Genomic DNA, 19,172 nt, shown 5'->3' on the forward strand with positions numbered 1-19,172 from the left:
GGTTATCACAATTACATACAGGGTAATGTCAGATAATAAAATACATAAACATTTTTTGTGTTTTTCCAAATGCAATTATGCATCATATTTGAATAAAAATCAATAATTATACATCTTAACAAAAACATAAATATACTCTGTTTTACATTGTATCACAGCAATTATATATTCCCACCCCACCACTTCCAAGTTGCCAACACACAGCAAAACAACAACTCAAAAAGGTATTGTTAAAAAACGCACATGCTGTTAACCGTGACAAAATGTTATACAATCAAAAACTATAGTGTTGTGAGAAATGTACTGTACAGCATCATGCATTCTTAACATTAAAAGCAACAAACATAAAAAGACACTCACAATAAGGAACTTGGAAGACACATCTGATGTCATTAAGTTTTAACGAAATTGAACTAAAGGTATGCATGAGAAATGTCAGAATATTTTTTTTTGTTGGGGGGGGGGCAGCATAAGGCGTAACATAAAAATGTGCTGTGCTCTGTGAAAAGGGGGTTTAATGCAAAAGCCGATATGCACATGCATTAAACCCTTTTTTCACAGAGCACGGCCCAAATATAAAACTTTCAACTGAGACAGTAGAATATTTTACTACCGCTAATATAAACATGATTGAATCACATAACTTACTGGTAAGTAACTTTCATTTGTAGTAAAAAATTATTTAAAACACTGTACATTTAGTTACCGTTACATAAATCAATGTAATAAAAATAATCAATGTAATCAAAAACAGTTTATAATACATATTTCTATATATCAGACATATTTCTAGCCTATTATATCAGTTAAATTAGAGTGTTCACAAAACAGGCTTATAAGAGACAAGTGGCATACATGCAATAAACAAAATAATGTAAATTCAGATATGTTTTGTTTTTAAAAATAAGTCAAATAAAGCAATGGCTTAACAAAGCACTAAAGGATTGTATTTGTCTACATAGATGTAAACACAAACACAGGTAAATTCCTTGAGTATTCCCAATATTTAAAAAAAAGCACTAATTAACTATGGAAAATAATTACACATTGTATCTGTTGAACTTAGAATGAAATACATACTTAAGTTTTCTTCATTATTGAAATGATTTTGTTTGTAATCTCAAGAAGTGTATCCTTGATCGGTTTAATTTATCAATCATTCAATGAAAGACCATACAAACAATCCATATACTTAGTTTAGAAATTATTCAATCAAATATCATACATCCATCCATCTATTCAATTTAACAATTATTTAATGACAGATCATACATACAAACATATTTACTTCAGTATAAATGAATTAATATTTTTGTTCATCACTATGGCACATCTTAATAGTCAAACATAAAACAACATCATGAGATATCTATAATGAAGTCACGAAGACCAAGGAAAATAAAACTTTTCAAAATATTGAAAACATTTAAGGATAAAACTAGATCTGATGGGTCAGAATTTATTAGTTCTGATTGTGATAAAAAATCCAATTAAAAAAATAAATTGTTTGAACACAATTTCTTTCATTTTAATTCTTTAAGTTTTTTTCCCATAAATCTAAAAAAAACAAAGCATACTTAACACAGTCAGTGAGTGATAAAAAACAGTATTTCTTAGAACAATACTTGCATTGAACTTGCATTGAATATATCTGAATACAGAAAGAAAGTTAATTCTACCATACACATGGTGATCAGAAGCGATATGATTTTAGTTAATTTACAAAAACAACACTAGTTATGTTTCATTCTATTTAATGTATCTTGCAAGCAGAAATGAATATTCTACTTTAAAATTTTGTATTTTTTCGAAGCTGCTAAGAAAGATTTCTAACATAAATCATTTTAAATGGACGACTAATGACCGGTGACAACAAACCACGCCTTTAAGCAATAAATGCTCTATTATGCATTATATAGAGAACAGGGCATTGGAAAGTGGGCCTACATAATAATACACAACAAAAACCCCCTGTGTATACACACACAATATTAAAGTATAAATGAAGTCAAATTCAACTTCCTTGTTAGACACACAAGCCCTTCACTGGTTCCATCTAAAGGTTAGATCAATGAACAGAACTTTCTGTATAACTTTATGAATACAGTGCAATTAGTGATTGGAATGCTTTGCCAGATACAATTAAGAAAATCGATAATAAAAATAAGTTCAAATTAGCTGTTAAGAACCATCTATTGTGCCTAGCTAAAACATCTTAATTGTAACAATTAGAATATTTGTAATGTAGTCATCATGGCAAATATATTATAGTAGCATGATTGTAACAACTTACATGTATACTCAAATTATCAGGGACTTATTGTTCATATTGTGTAACTTTCATATAGGATCATATCATAGTAAGTATAACCTAAAACAGGACCCCATTGGAAATAAGCTTTCAGGCTTTCATGGGCAATCCTAGGTTTTTACACTATATTATACAAGTTATTACATTTTACATACTTAGTTTACCAAATTTGTGAACTTGTTTCTATAATATATCTTATTACCAGTATATACTAAAGTATGTGATAGTAAATAAATGTGACATACATGTGTAACTGTGATATTTAAGTAATATATTAAACAACTGTGATAGCAATATACTAAATACCATAGAGTAACATTTAACAATATTTTAAGTGTGAGGTAGTTGCTGATCTGTTCCCTTCAAAACTAGTCTAGAGTTGATACGCTTTATAAGGACCTTTTATTTTGCCGCACTTTTGTGTTCCATTTTATTGTCATATCTTAATTCATATTATTTTTACGGCAGTTTTTAGACATTAGGTTTTGTTCAGCAGCAATCTCACAAATACTTTTAGTAATAATTGTTATACTGTTAGAAACAATCGTTATGTAAATTCGATTTATAACTTGTATATTATGTGTTTTAAACCTGAATAAAAATCAATCAATCAATCAACTTAACACGAAGACACAGACATTATTAGACTAGATGCAGCTAACTAAAAACAATAATTATTAAAATAAATCACACTTTTGCTTATGTGTTAATTTCTTCAAATAATACTGCAAACAGAAACACTTAGGACAAAAGACAAGTAAAATAACACATTAAAACAAGCGAGCACATAAAAAGCTTGGTATCCGCAACCCTAATGAGTATAAATCTGATATAATTGGTCTGTTCTTTCCTGATTTCAGGCCCTGAAAATACAAGACAAAGATTTTTTTTAAAATATACATTTACAAATATGTATTTTAACATAAACTTGTATAATACATAAATCGCATACACCAAAACACTGTATTTGAAAGTACAGTGCATTAAGGGAGACAATATGTGTATATATACATATATAGATTAAAAAGCATTAAATATTTCTATAAACCTAAAGTATGTTCTACATGTATATGTTTGATGGTAATCAAGTTAAGAAATAATTAAGAGTAAAGCAAAGCAATTCTAATGCTTATCTAGAAACTGTTTAGCATTTCACTAAAATGCCCTCCACCCTAATTTTTCAACAGAAATTTATTTTTGACCAAGAAAAATAATATTAAACTTGAATAAACCGATAAAAACAAAACAATTTCAAATTAACCCTTTCCCACTCAGAGGCAAAGTGAAAATGGCTATGTGCAAACAGCATAAATCCAGAACAGACTGCGAGTAACTCCCAGTCTGGTCAGGTTTTATGCTGTTTGCTGCTCAAAGACTTTGGTACATTGATAGTTTGTACTCTCATGAGTGAAGCGCATATATGCGGCTTCAGACACGTGTCAATTCATTCGTAAATTCAAAAGAAATATCAAAGGATTGGCAATGAAGCCTTTAAAACTTGAATCTAGTAAGAAAAGTCTTTAATTAAATGTAACTTTCTAAGGGACTACATTCACGTCAAAATATATTTTTAAGTGGTAAGGGGTAAATATGTATCTAAGTGGTAAGGGGTAAGTACGTATTTAAGTGGTAAGGGTTAAAAATGTAACTTTGTGTTAAAGGGTTAATAGCTTTTGGCTCACCTGCTAGCCTGCCAGAACTCTTCTACCCTCAGACTGATATCATGCTAGCCCAAGGGAGCGTTTGTAATGGTCAAAGTTGATTTCTCGTTTGTATGCGGTCAGTGTGTTTTTCATCAACATGGCTACCGTCATTGGCCCCACACCACCTGGTACAGGTGTAATGTAACCTGCCACTTCCTTCACATCTGCAAAATTGGGGACATCTTTTGAGTAACACCCTATATATTAAGCATGTGTGATTTCTAAACAGTTAATACCTGTTTATAATCTTGACTTCATCAACCCTTTTGCCATTGAGTGCATTTGTTTTTACTTTACTATTTAAAAGAAGTGTGTTTTGCTGCATTTTTTTTTTTCAAAAGGAAGGTTGACAATGTAAGTCATGATGAGATAAGCCTGTGCATTACATAGAGGCTAATCAGGGACAACACTTTCTACTTTTATGGAATTTGTAAGTTTAAATGGAGTATCTTTAAATAACAATCCAGTTTATGCCTTCAGTGTCGTCTCTGATCAGCCTGTGCAGACTGCACTGGTTAATCTGGAACGACACTTTACTCACATGCATTAAGCCCATTTTTCCCAGAAAGCACATAAAATTATAGAAGTCATACTTTCGAAATCCACATCTCCGACCAGTTTGGTCTTCCCAGTTTTCTCGTCCATCACTCGAGAAATGCCCACATCAATCACCACCGCACCCGGTTTGATCATGTCGGCCTTGATAAGTCCGGGAATTCCAGTGGCCACAACAACAATGTCCGCTGTCCTTGTAAACAAGGCCAGCTGTTCTGGTGGGGTGTTTCGATGGCAGATTGTCGTAGTGGCATCACCTTGAGTTTATTTAAAACCTATCAATTTTCACTCTATTGCATACAAAACCTTATGCTTATTGAAACACTCTCGGGCCGTTTCCTGGGTAGAGCCGGTGCTTTTTGTCTACAGGAGATCTAAAGATCACTCCCACTGTGGGGATCACACCCGTTGCCTCTCAGTTGCTAGGCGGACACCATACCAATTACACCATGGTCACCCTTTGGTTAGCTACACACACATTAAATTTGGTCTCTTAAGTGTTAACAAGGTTTTACTATAGCCATATAAGGAATAAGGTTTAATGTGGGTGTGTGATCATTTAATAGATGATCTTTCAAAAATAAGAGAAAAAATTTTTTTTTGGGGGGGGGGGGCGTGGTGGATGGTTTGAGTGGAGTGCATTGTGGTATGTCAGGTAAGTGTTGTTTTGTAAAACTTTAACATTGATTTATCAATAATATGCATATTCTAATTATAAAAGGGGCAATAATTTTGTCAAAATGCTTGATACAGTTGTCTGCTCTTGTTTATAGGTTGGGGTCATGATGGTAAACAAGTATGCAAAATATGAAAGCAAAATGTCAAGGGACACAGGAAATATTTGGGGTAGTACGCAAACTTTAACATAGATTGATCAATAATATGCATATTCTAAGTATAAAAGGGGTCATAATTATGTCAAAATGCTTGATAGACTTGTCTGCTCTTGTTTGTAGGTTGGGGTCATGATGGTAAACAAGTATGCAAAATATGAAAGCAATATGTCAAGGGACAATGAAAATATTCGGGGTAGTACGAAAACTTTAACATTTGCATGCTAACGTTAACGCCGACGCCAGGGTGAGTAGGATAGCTCCACTTATCTATTACATATATTATAGTCGAGCTAAAAATGCCCAGCCCCCTGGTGGCCATGTTTTTCAATCAACTGGAACATTTTCGAACACCTTCAAGATATCATTGAGACAAATCTTCTGACAAAGTTTCATGAAGATCGGACAATAAATGTGGCATCTAGAGTGTTAACAAGGCAAATGTTGACACCACATGACAGACAATAGGCAAACACAAAAGCACACCATGAGCACATTGCGCTCATGTAAGCTAAATATGTCTTTGTTTGCCTAAACCAGACATAATACAATAGTACTGGAACAATATTGGAACACTAGTTTACTGACATAAAATCAAAACCCGTTTTTTGTATAATGCTGGATATTATCATTTTTCTTTAGAGTAAATGAAAGGTTTGTCTGTCATTTTCCTTTGGGTTTTCGGTTAGCAAGTTCACTATTTTGTCAGAACATTTCTTATACTGCGCCATTTTGAAATTTAAGCATCTTTAAGTAATAACCTTTTCCCACTCAGGTGTTACAGGTTTTATGCTATTTGCTGCTCATCAGTATCTAAGGGGTTGGAAATAAAGGCTTTGAAATTTGAATCTTGTAAGAAATGTCTTTAATTAAATTTAACTTTCTGAGGGACAACAAGTGCATCACAATACCTCTCTAAGTGGTAAAGGGTAAAATGAACCTTTATAAAATGGTGACGACTGCCTGCATCCTGTTTGGCTCAGATTTGTGTCTTTTGTTAAAATGTTGCACGTAAGAACAATTTCTTAACTGGTTAACTGCAGTGATTGCAATATATGATACGTTCCTGATTAGCCTGTGCGCACTACACATGCTAATCTGGGATGACAATTTACGCACATTCATAAATCCCAGTTTTCTCAGAACACAACTCATTAATTAAAGGTTTTGTTAAATAGATTCAAGGCTTCATATTTGACCCTAAGATACTGTTGAGCAGCAAACAGCATAAAACGTGAACCAACTGCGAGTTATTTGCAGGCTGTTCTGGTTTTATGCTGGTTGCATAAAGCCATTTTCACTTTGCTTCTGCATGGAAAAGAGTAAAATACTTATCAAACCAACCTGCTCTTGTTTCATGTATACCATCAGCATGCAGCAAGATCGCTATGGGCATGCCCACATTTTTAGATCTGCCACAGACCACTGCATTCTTCCCAAATGTCTCAATTCCTGCAATGTAAAGCAAAGTACAGAAATAACAAGAGCACCGCCTTGCGGGTGCAGACCGGGGGGGGGGGGGGGGGGGGGTGAGGTGGGGGGGGTATAGTGTGAGGGTGTGGTGGTAATTTGTGAGATGATCTTAAAAAAAAAAAGGGGGGGGGGGGGGAGTCGGGTGGGGGGAGGAGGGTGGGGGGGGGGATTCTTGGTTGCGATGGTTGGACGGTATTTCAAACATAAAATAATCAAAATAAATAGTTTTGTTTTTTAACCGTTTAAAAAAAATAATTGGGGAGGGGGTGGGGGGGGGTATAGTGTGAGGGTGTGGTGGTCATTTGTGAGATGATCTTATAAAAAAAAAAAAAAAAAAAAAAAATAGGGGGGGGGGGGGGGGGGGTTGGGGGGGGGGGGGGCACGGGCGATGGTTTGGGTGGAGTCTTTTGTGGTATGTCAGGTAAGAGTAGTTTTGTCAAAGTATCAATCAAATCTAATCATAAATAAAGAAGTTATGGCAATTTTAGCGAAATTTAATAATTTGACCTTGAGAGTCAAGGTCATTCAAAGGTCAAGGTAAAATTCAACTTGCCAGGTACAGTAACCTCATGATAGCATGAAAGTATTTGAAGTTTGAAAGCAATAGCCTTGATACTTAAGAAGTAAAGTGGATCGAAACACAAAATTTAACCATATATTCAAAGTTACTAAGTCAAAAAAGGGCCATAATTCCGTAAAAATGACATCCAGAGTTATGCAACTTGTCCTTTTACTGTACCCTTATGATAGTTTGCGAGTGTTCCAAGTATGAAAGCAATATATATATGATACTTCAGGGGTAAAGTGGACCAAAACACAAAGCTTAACCAAACTTTCAATTTTCTAAGTATAAAGGGCCCATAATTCCGTCCAAATGCCAGTCAGAGTTACATAACTTTGCCTGCACAGTCCCCTTACGATAGTTAGTAAGTGTTGCAAGTATGAAAGCAATAGCTTTGATACTTAAGGAATCAAATGAACCTAAACACAAAACTTAACCAAAATTTTCAATTTTCTAAGTATAAAAAGGGCACATAATTCTGTCAAAATGCACGCCAGAGTTATCTAACTTTGCCTGCCCAGTCCCCTCATGATAGTAAGTAAGTGTACCAAGTTTGAATGCAATAGCATTGATACTTTCTGAAAAAAGTGGACCTAAACGCAAAACTTAACCAAAATTTTCAGTTTTCTAAGTATAAAAAGGGCACATAATTCAGTCAAAATGCACGCCAGAGTTATCTAACTTTGCCTGCCCAGTCCCCTCATGATAGTAAGTAAGTGTACCAAGTTTGAATGCAATAGCATTGATACTTTCTGAGAAAAGTGGACCTAAACGCAAAACTTAACCGGACGCCGATGCCGACGCCAAGGTGATGACAATAGCTCATAATTTTTTTTCAAAAAATAGATGAGCTAAAAATAGTGAAATGCAATATCTTTGACGAAGACATAGTTAAGACAAGAATTAATTATTATACAAGAGAGTCAAGATGGCTCTTAAGCGCCAACCTGAGTTCAAGCACACCAATTGTTGAAGACTTGACCTTGTGAACTAGTTTTTGACCCGACTTGACCAAATTTAAACATGGCCTTAATATTGTTAAGATAAACTTTCTGACCAAGTTTTATCATGACTAACTATGCCACCTATTGCACCGCTTTAAAATAAATGTCAATATATCATTTGGCAGGTTTAGAAATTATCTCCCTTTTAAAGCTTATTACTTCCCCTGGGTTTGTTTTTTTACTTTTGACCTTGACCATTCACCATTTGAAATGTGCAGCGCCATGAGATGCACATGCATGCCAAATATCAAGTTGCTATATTCAATATTGCAAAAGTTATTGCCAATATTAAAGTTTTCGGACGGACACACAGACAGACAGACAGACAAAAAGACCGACAATTCAAGTGCTATATACCCTCCTACCGGGGGCATAAAAAAGATTTAATATGGTGACCTAGTTTCTAGACTTCAGTGACCCAGATTCAAACTTGGCCAAGATATTGTCAAGATTTACATCGTGACCAAGTTTCATCAAGACTGAGTCATAAATTTGGCCCTAGAGAGGTATGATTTAAAAAAAGATTTGATACGGTGACCTAGTTTCTAGACTTCAGTGACCCAGATTCAAACTTGGCCAAGATATTGTCAAGATTGACGTCCTGACCAAGTTTGAGTCATATGTTTCCCATTAATTGGTATGATTTTTTTTTAAAGATTTGATATGGTGACCAAGTTTCTCACACAAGTGACCCAGATCCGATCATGACCTTGATATTCTTAAGATAAACATTCTGACCAAGATTTTGTAATAAATAGGGCCTCAAGAGCAGTAACATTTTTTTCCTAAGATTTGACAGTGTAAGTTATTTTTTTACTTCTGTGACCCAGATTTGAAGTCCACCTAAAAAATGTCAAGATGAACATTCTAACCAAGTTTCATCCAGTCTGAGTTAATAATTTGGCCTCTAGAGCTGTAATACAGTTTGTTAAGATTTCATTTGACCTGGTGACCTAGTTTATAGACTCATTTGACCTAGATTCAAACTCAGCCTAGATATTGTCTATATAAACATTTTGACCATGTTTCATCAAGTAAGGATAAAGAATTTGGCCTCCAGGGTGGTAACAAGCTTAAAGTTGCACCCCTCCCATCACACACTGGAAGATAATGTATGCCGGACATAGGATGATACAAAGTTTTTACCTGGGCATAAGGCGAGCTAAAACTCTTAAAACATTTTTCAAAATCAATAATTATGAAACTCAAAATTATTTGGAAATTTAACATACAACACCTAATTTCTTAACATTAGAGTTGATTTAAAACTTGAGTTCTTATATACATACCAGACCGCCGTAAGATTTCCATGACCCCAGCAGGAGTGGCCGGGACAAATGCCTTCTGGTCCACACAGAACATACCCACGTTCAGCGTGTGGAAACCATCTACATCTTTGTGTGGGGCAATAGAGTTCATTACCTGAAAAATATAAATAAAGTCAAGTTCAAGTCAATTTATTGGCAAATCCATAAGAACATAGCCAAACAACAACAGCCAAACAACAACGTTGAGTAACTCAAAAGATTTTCCCTACTAATTGCTATTGTTTGTACCTTGTGATGCTTCTATAATACATTTACAGCATAAATGAAACACTGCTTTTGCAATTCACACTCCCTTAAGAGGGACCACCAGAGTAAAGATACCTGGATTCACTTTTAACTGGGCTCATTTTATGTTTTTTTGAGTTGTTGTTTTTTAATAGCCATTTTCTTTAAATTTATTTTCAAAATTTTCAAAAACTAACAGTGATGAGACCAAGACAGACGTCATGGCCCTTAAAGGGACCTTTTCACATTTGGATAAATTGACAAAATGAAAACAACAATTGTTTCAGAATTGCACATTTTCTTTGTAGTTATGTTTTTGCAAAGAAACAGTAATACTTAACATTTAACATGCTCTAAAATATTCATTATATGCATCTTTTGACGATTTTAAAACCTGAAAATTATAAAGCGTAACAAAAGGGAAACGATTGTATAATTTGGAAAGTTCTGTTGTATTAAATTGTATTATTTTATGACAGCACAAGGATTGCTAATATACAGTATAAAAAAACACCCAGTAATATGTAATAATGGATGGCCAAGTAGTATGAGCGCTAGACTTTTACTCCAAGGGTCAGTGGTTCAAGCCTGGTTGTGGATTTTTTTTATTTCATTTTTTGTTTTATACTGGAACTTGTTAGTTCAGATGTTCACAGTAATCAATTTAAAGCATTTAATGACATACTTTAAAACACGCCATAATTTGTGAAAAGGTCCCTATAAATGCTCAAATGAGTTCTAGGTACAATCACTGTCAAAGACTAGTACTGGTGACAAAGTTTTTTAATCCTAGGTTAACCATATTCAAATATGGTCGAGATATTGTCAAAAAAAAAATCGGACCCAAGTTTTAACAATATTGAAGGTTAGTATGGTGCAGGGGACCGTTTCAATAAACATTGTAGTACACATTTACAATACGATACATTTTACGAAGAAACCTCATTTTTAAAGTCCATATCATATGATTATAATTTTTCAGTACTTAATTAATTACATTGGCATCTCAAGCGCCGTAAACATTTGACTAGCATTGCGAGCTAGTTCGTCTACTTATTAAGATGAAAAAATCTCTTGTAAGTTAAAATTGTCGTACAATCGTTTATGAAATGGCCCTCAGGATTGCTTCTACCTGCACAGCACATAAGTACAACGAAAAACAACAACAACCATGAAAACAACAACAACCATGAAAACAACAACAACCATGAAAACAATAACATCCATGAAAACAACAACAACCATGAAAACAACAACAACCAGGAAAACAACAACAACCATGAAAACAACAACAACCATGAAAACAATAACATCCATGAAAACAACAACAACCATGAAAACAACAACAACCAGGAAAACAACAACAACCATGAAAACAACAACAACCATGAGAACAACAACAACCATGAAAACAACAACAACCATGAAAACAACAACAACCATGAAAACAACAACAACCATGAAAACAACAACAACCACCATGAAAACAACAACAACCATGAAAACACACAAAATGAGCCATGCTCTGAGAAAACAAGGTCTTATGCATGTGTGTAAAGTATCGTCCTAGATCAGCCCGTGCATTCTGCACAGGCTAATCAGTGATGAAAATTTACTCCTAGAATGGACTTGGTTTAGAAGAGACCTCCTTTTATAAACAAGAGCCCCGCATAACGGGTGCCACGCTCGGCTGCGAAAGCTTGTCAGTTTTTTTTTTTAAGAGGTCACAATGACCTTGACCTTTGACCTAGTGACCCAACAAGAGATGTGTTTGTCAGAAACACAATGCCCCCTACTGCGCCACTTTGAAATAAAATTTCTATTTAACATTTGGCAGGTATTGACCATCATCTTCCTTTAAAGCTTTATTACTTCCCTTGGATTTTGTCCAATCCAACAAGCATTCACAAATTAAAACAGGTAGAAAATGATAATTAAATCAAGAGATGTGTTTGTCAGAAACACAATGCCCCCTATTGCGCCTCTTTGAAATAAAATTGCTATTTATCATTTGGCAGGCATAGAAATCATCTCTCTTTAAAGCTTATTACTTCCCTTGAATTTTGTCCAATCCAACCGGGGGGGTGGGGGGGGGGGTTTGGCAGTCAATTATGACCATGTCAGACATCACTGACAACCACATCAAAGAAATTATAATTATATCATTATTTTTTTTTTTGACAAATCAATCATTTGAGATATAAATAATCAAAATAATAAATCTGTACAGTAACTGTTAAAAGAACTTCAATTCTTGGTAAGGAAATATATAATATGAGATTTATAGTTCAGGGGTTCTGAAATATTTTAAGAGTCTACTTGTCCACCGACAAGTTAGACCCACAAATTCACTTGTCCGTACCAAAGAAGTACTTGTCCGTACTTTTAAGATAAATAAAGGAAAAGGTCATTACTAATTAAGCAAATAATACAAGCATACACTTTTGTTAACTTCTATTTTAAATTATAAACATAGTTAACTAGAAAATTCACATGAACAAAAAATACAAGCAAGATGTGCATATAATAAGATCACGTTTAAGTCACACATGATACCATCTCGGATATTTAATAATCTCAACATGACTAGACAATTCACTTGAAATAAAATAATCTCCGTTAATTATAAGTATATAATTATCCGCTAATAAAGGAAACTCCTTACAAAGTTTACATTTACACACATAGGCAACGTTTTCAAGCCAAGGAAAATCAATTAGCCAAGACTCAACAAATTCTCGTTTCCGCTTGGCGTCGTATGTTTATCATATTCATACTTGGCTTTTCTCTTCTTTTCCGACGCCAAACTGATTTTATCATTGGTCTGATTAGGGTCATGGCTTGACGTTGAAGTGGTTTTATTATATAAAAATCGAATGCAGGTCGTTAGAACATGTATGCGGCCATTAACAATGTACGAAAAGTGTTATCTAATGCGTGATTGGCTGTTGCTATACACATGTGTGCTGGTTTCTCTATTAAAATTGTTTTCTTATGCGTGATTGGCTGTTGCTATATATACTCGTGGACTGGTTTACTACATTAAATAATTATTATCGGAAAATAACCTACCTCCAGTTGAAAAAGTGTGCTAGTCAGCAGATTAATCATAAGCTATTTATATAAACTTTCGTTTTTGATTTTCGGAAAATAGAGTATTTTCGTTCTCGAAAAAAAATTACCACGGAAATTTTACTTGTCCCCGGACAAGTCAGCTTTCAAAAACTGCTTGTCCGGAAGGGGAAATTGACGACTCGGACAACTCGGACAGCATATTTCAGAACCCCTGTAGTTATATAAATTACTTCCCTTGAAAATAATTGTCTCTAACAAATCTCTATTTTTAGTAGCAAATAATTAAAAGCCACTACCGTGACTGTGATTGACCACTCGAAATGTGCAGCTCCATGAGATACACATGCATGCCAAATATAATAAAGTGGCTATGTTCAATATTGAATAATTATCTCCCTTTTTAAAGCTTATTACTTCCCTTTAATTTGTAATTTTTACCGTAGACCGTAAAGGATGACCTTGACCTTTTACCACAATGTGTTTGTCAAAAACACAATGCTGCCTACTGCGCCGCTTTGATTTATTTAACAAAAATATATACGTGGGCAGGTCAGATTACTATGTCCATTTAAAGCTTATTACTTCCCTTGACTTTGTTTTTTCGACCCTAAACCTTGAAGGATGATGTTCACCTTGAAATTTTACCACTCAAAATGTGCAGCTGCATGAGATACACATGCATGCCAAATATCAAGGTGCTATCTTCAATATTTAAAAAGTTATGGCCAATGTTAAGGTTTTAGCACGACGCCTGTGGCGGACGTCGAACGACGAGCTGGCTATGACAATAGCTCGGGTTTTCTCCGAAAACGGCCTCGCTAAAAATACAATCATAAACTGAAAGTGTCATCCCTGATTAGCCTGTGGAAAATCAGGGAAGACACTGTACGCACAGACACAAACAAACACATGGGTCTATTGACATGTTGTTTTCACCATTTTTTCCTCCATATGTTCAGGCACAGGAAGCTGCACCAGCAGCCCGTCCACGTCATGGTCATTGTTGAGGCGTTCTATCTCCCGCACAAGGGCCTCCTGACTGGTGTCTGACGGCAGGTTGATCAACTCACTTGTTATACCTGGAACATGGTCACTGTGGTTACAGTTTGAGCAATGTTCTTGGAAAACTGGGCTTACTGCATGTGCATAAAGGGTCATCCCAGAAAAGCCTGTGCGGTTTGAATTTAACTGCAGGTTGATCAAAGAACGCACTAGTTACACCTGGAACATAGCCATCGTGCATTTTCCAGCAATATCTACATGTATGGGTCTGTTAAACAGACCCATTCCAAATCACAATAGTAAGAAAAGTTCCCAATTTGACAAACAATTCCCAAATAGATTTTTAAAAAAGAGTGTCTGATGATGACTATATCTCACTTTTATTTAAAATACATCTAACAACTCATATAAATTTAATTTTATTATCTTTTTCCCCTTTATTATAAAGAGTTTTACTAAATTAGTTTTCCCCAAATCAGTTTACTTTTTGGGTGAAGAATTCTCTGTCTGGAAATTGCATTTTTCCCAAAATGGCCAGAAAATGTAATTTTTTTTTTCCTTCATGGAAGCTATGCTTGTCAATGAACCAGAACCATTTTCACACTTGACTGATATATCACTCTATTATTTAAACAAATTTTCAGAGGAAATTTACTAGTAATTATGATTGGCAAAAAATGTGACTTATAGAGTGTTCACATGGTTTCACTATAGCCAGGTAAAAAAACACTGCCCTGCCCCTTAGTAACAAGGTTTTTCAATAACCATTTCCAAATTATGCCAAGATTCATGTTGCTGGGAAAAATTTATTTTGCTACGAGTGTTACTGGTAATATGATTTTTCTCTAATTTAATTGAGTAACCTAGTGCCCCAAGACTTATCGAATTTACTTACTTTGTGTCTAGGGTTTAAATGTAAATGTTCTGTTTAGAGTTTTCAGACTGATATTAACCCTTTCAGCGCTGGAACCGAATTTTAAAGGCCTTTACAAACAGTTTGGATCCATATGAGACGCCACAGAACATGGAGTCTCATCAGGATCCAAACTGTTTGCTATTCTGATAGTATTCTTTGAAAAAAACCCCGAAGAAAATGCTTATTTTAGAAATTCAGCAGACAACATTTTAGCAGACCACAAATTTCCCAGCATGCAAATGATTGTATTTAAGCCGACTTGCACATTCACTCTCCCCTAATCCCCTCGCTAAGTTCTAAGTTACCTTTTACATCAAGATAAACAGAATAATATTGCAATAGTATTACTGAAATGTTTACTCTAATTGTAAAATCCCCAATGCCACAATATCTTTAGCAAGGTGTCTCTATTATTCGAACTGAAAATAACAACTTAGGCTTTCCAAGAATGTCCTATTTAGCTTCTAGTTAGAAGAAACTATTCATAAGCATTAAACATGTTTTTGTTTTTTTAAAGGGAGGTAACAAATTTACCAAGATGTCTAAACTGGTTTCTCTCCCTTAGGTCTGGCATCACAACTTCTTGGATATATTTTGGACACTTTGCTAAAGATATTGTGGAATTGTTTACATGTAAACCTTTTGACACAAACTGAAGCCTAACATTTGAATTTTCGGGTGAGCGGACCCACACACAATTGCTGTCAGAGTAGTTAAACTAAAACTGTAGCCTTTAGTAGAGTGTTTGCTTAAAGTTGTAAATGCACATTTCATGACGTACCACACATGCTGCAAGACATAGACTTAAGAAAGACTAAAAAAATGTGAGCTTAACGAGTCTTGCTTTGAAAAAGCGGGGCTTTATGCATGTGTGTAAAGTGTCATCCATAATTAGCCTATGTAGTCTGCACAGGCAAATCAGGGACAACTCTCCACTTTATTTTCTTTTCTTTAAAAGGAAGTCTGTCCTAAGTGAAAATCAAGTTTCAGCGGAAAATGTCGTTCTGGATTAGCCTGTGCAGACTGCAAAGGCTAATCTGAGACAACATATGTTGCACATACAACCTATTTTCCGCTGACCTGTATATGCGGCAGCCTTGACCTTGTTCTTGATGTAAGACAGGCTAGCTGGATCGTCCCCTACAAGGATCACGCTCAGGTTCGGACGCCGCTTGCCCATGGAGACCAGCTCCTCAATCTCAGCCCTAACATCGTCCTTAATCTCCCGCGCCAGAGCCGTACCGTTGATCACCTTAGCTGTCAGACATCTGCAATGTTACAGTGATTCTTCCACTATTTTTACTGTAATATTGATTCTTCATTTTGCTGTCAGATATCTGTGATATCAAAAGCAAAGTGACAATGGCTATTTGTCAACAGCATAAAACCAGAACAGCCTGCGAGTAACTCGCAGTTTGTTCAGGTTTTATGCTGTTTGCTGCTCATCAGTATCTAAGGGTTAGAAATAAAGCCTTAAAAACTTGAATCTAGTAAGAAAGGTCTTTAATTAAATAAACTTTCTATAGGTCTACAAATGTGTCAAAATATGTTTCTAAGTGGTAAAGGGTTAATAGACGAGCTAGAAATAAATGGTTACATGTCATATAGGAATTTTTAACTAGAGCTTTGTCACAGACGTGACGTATACCCCCACGTGCCCCATTGACACAGACTATTTTGCATGCTGTCTTCACATAACAAGATAATCTCATTTATGGCGATTTTTAAGAATTATTATGCCATTATCATTTATGGCCATTTCAACCTTTGAACTCTTGAATTCTTTCGCATGACACGCCGTCCAATGACTGTGAACAAAATTAATGTACATAGTCATTTTAAAATCTCACAATGAATGACATAGTTTTTGCATGGACAAGATCATTTATGGCCATTTTTGACCTTTGAACTCAAAGTGTGACCTTGACCTTGGAGATATCGACGTTATTCTTTCGTGCGACACACCGTCCAATTATGGTGAATAAATGTGCCAAATGATTTTTTTTTTTAAATAATAAACTTAATTTACCTCGTCAATAGGTATGTTTAAGCCAAATGATTTTAAAATATCACAATGAACAACATAGTTATGGCCCAGACAAGCTTATTTATGGCCATTTTTGACCTTTGAACTCAAAGTGTGACCTTGACCTTGGAGATATTAACATAATTCTTTCGCGCGACACACCGTCCAATGATGGTGAACAAATGTGCCAAATGATTTTAAAATCTGACAATGGATGACATAGTTATGACACGGACAAGCTCATTTATGGTCATTTTTGACCTTTAAACTCAAAGAGTGACCTTGATCTTGGAGATATCAACGTAATTCTTTTGGGCGACACACCATCCAATGATGATGAACAAACGTGCCAAATTATTTTAAAATCTCACAATGAAGGACATAGTTATGGCCCGGATAAGCTCATTTATGGCCATTTTTGACCTTTGAACTCAAAGTGTGACCTTGACCTTGGAGATATCGATGTAATTCTTTTGCATGGCACACAGTCCAATGATGGTGAACAAATGTGCCAAATGATTTTAAAATCTCACAATGAACGACATAGTTATTGCCCGGACAAGCTCATTCGTGGCCATTTTTATCTTTGAACTCAAAGTGTGACCTTGACCTTGGAGATATGGACGTAATTCTTTCGAGCGACACACCTTCCAATAATGATAAACAAATTGCCAAATGATTTTAAAATCTCACAATAAATGATAAAGTTATGGCCCGGACAAGCATTTGACCTTTGAACACCAAGTGTGACCTTGACCTTGGAGATATCGACATACTTTTTTCACACGACACACCATCCCATTATGGTGAACAAATGTACCAAGGCATTTTAAAATCTAACGATAAATGACATAGTTATGGTCCGGGCAACCTTCGGTTTAATACACACTAATTGACCCCGTGACCTAGTTTTTGACCCGGCCTGACCCATATTCAAACTTGACCTAGACATCATCTAGATAAAACTTTTGACCAAGTTTGGTGAAGATGGGATGAAATTTTGGGACAGACCAACAAAGTGACTTCTATATAGCCCCCATTACCAATGGTAATGGGGTATAAATATCTACCAAAGTTGGATTGCATGTCATATGCACTTAACGTAATTTTAAGTGATTGGCAAGTCTCAAAATAAGGTTTAAATAAAATATTCATCATCATATTAGGTAGTTAATGCACATACTGTAGTTACAAACAAATACCTGGATGTCAGTGAGATTGTTCGTTGTAAAGAAACCTGGGTACATGATTGGACCACCATCCTGTTAGCTGCCTGACGAACCAAACTTAATGCCATTTTTAGTTTGTAATGATCTAAACTTTAAGTTATTGGATCCAATTTTCTTTTGTTGAGTTGCAAACCAAACTTTTGTGGCTTCTTGGGTTCTTCTGATGTTGAAGGACGGTGAATATGCCAAGATACCAGCAAGCACTGGAATAAAAAGAATTTTGATGTATATTAACAGTTCAACACCATAAAATTACATACCCAGCAATGGCTTAAAGTTGCCTTGGCCAAAAAGTGAAGGGGTTTATCATATGACCAGGTAAAAAATATTGACATTCACAAAAGCTAAATTTTTTAAAAAGAAAACAACAATCTGTGTTTGACAATGACACATGCCCACAACACACAACTGGGCTTAAAAGTAAACATTTTGGCAATCGTTGCCCATCCTTGTCCTTTAAAATTTCTTAATTCATTTTAAGGCTCAATCACTTTGTGCAGCCGTTGGATATGGTCCCTGCTAATTTCCATCTCTGCCTCATTATATATACAGTTGAATGTGCTTATCTTAAACTTGGGTAATTCAAAGTTTAAAATGTGTCAAAGGAGACAGTAATACTTATTTGATCCCTTCATATGTCATATTAAAATACATATAATCAACTCAAATTACATGTCCAATTGGTTTTATGTTTCAACAAGTTTTACTTACTTTTCACATGTTTTATTGTCTGTTTAGCTCAAGCGCAAATTGGTGTTGAAAGATGAATGTACCTAACTAAGAACCGAGTTTGTAGCTCATTTCAAATATCTGAACATCTTTTTTTCAAAATTTACAAATGTCACACTATTGAATTCAATTCATTAATTGATTGGTTTTATCACATTTAAGTTTCAAACATTTCCATTTTATAATATAATGATAAAATAT

At 35.0% G+C, this 19,172-nt stretch overlaps 1 protein-coding gene across 4 annotated transcripts in view; it reads right to left on the reverse strand.

Moving 5' to 3' along the window:
- Window positions 1-2,310: 2,310 nt before the first annotated feature.
- Window positions 2,311-19,172, reverse strand: part of LOC127851040 (bifunctional methylenetetrahydrofolate dehydrogenase/cyclohydrolase, mitochondrial-like) — a 40,192-nt gene continuing 23,330 nt past the window's right edge. For 3 of the 4 annotated variants that reach the window (XM_052384500.1, XM_052384497.1, XM_052384498.1), the window contains exons 2-9: window positions 18,216-18,445; window positions 16,068-16,255; window positions 14,006-14,148; window positions 9,731-9,863; window positions 6,747-6,854; window positions 4,608-4,826; window positions 3,994-4,178; window positions 2,311-3,174 (exon numbers count right to left, since the gene is read on the reverse strand). In XM_052384500.1, coding sequence (XP_052240460.1) covers window positions 4,033-4,178; window positions 4,608-4,826; window positions 6,747-6,854; window positions 9,731-9,863; window positions 14,006-14,148; window positions 16,068-16,255; window positions 18,216-18,310 — 1,032 coding nt within the window. In that variant the 5' untranslated portion in view covers window positions 18,311-18,445 and the 3' untranslated portion in view covers window positions 2,311-3,174; window positions 3,994-4,032. Of the gene's footprint in view, window positions 3,175-3,993; window positions 4,179-4,607; window positions 4,827-6,746; window positions 6,855-9,730; window positions 9,864-14,005; window positions 14,149-16,067; window positions 16,256-18,215; window positions 18,446-18,953; window positions 18,976-19,172 lie in introns of those variants that run through there. The other variant, XM_052384499.1, reaches the window with a different exon arrangement.

Source organism: Dreissena polymorpha, chromosome 11 (genome assembly GCF_020536995.1).
Source record: "Dreissena polymorpha isolate Duluth1 chromosome 11, UMN_Dpol_1.0, whole genome shotgun sequence".
Lineage (NCBI taxonomy): Eukaryota > Metazoa > Mollusca > Bivalvia > Myida > Dreissenidae > Dreissena > Dreissena polymorpha.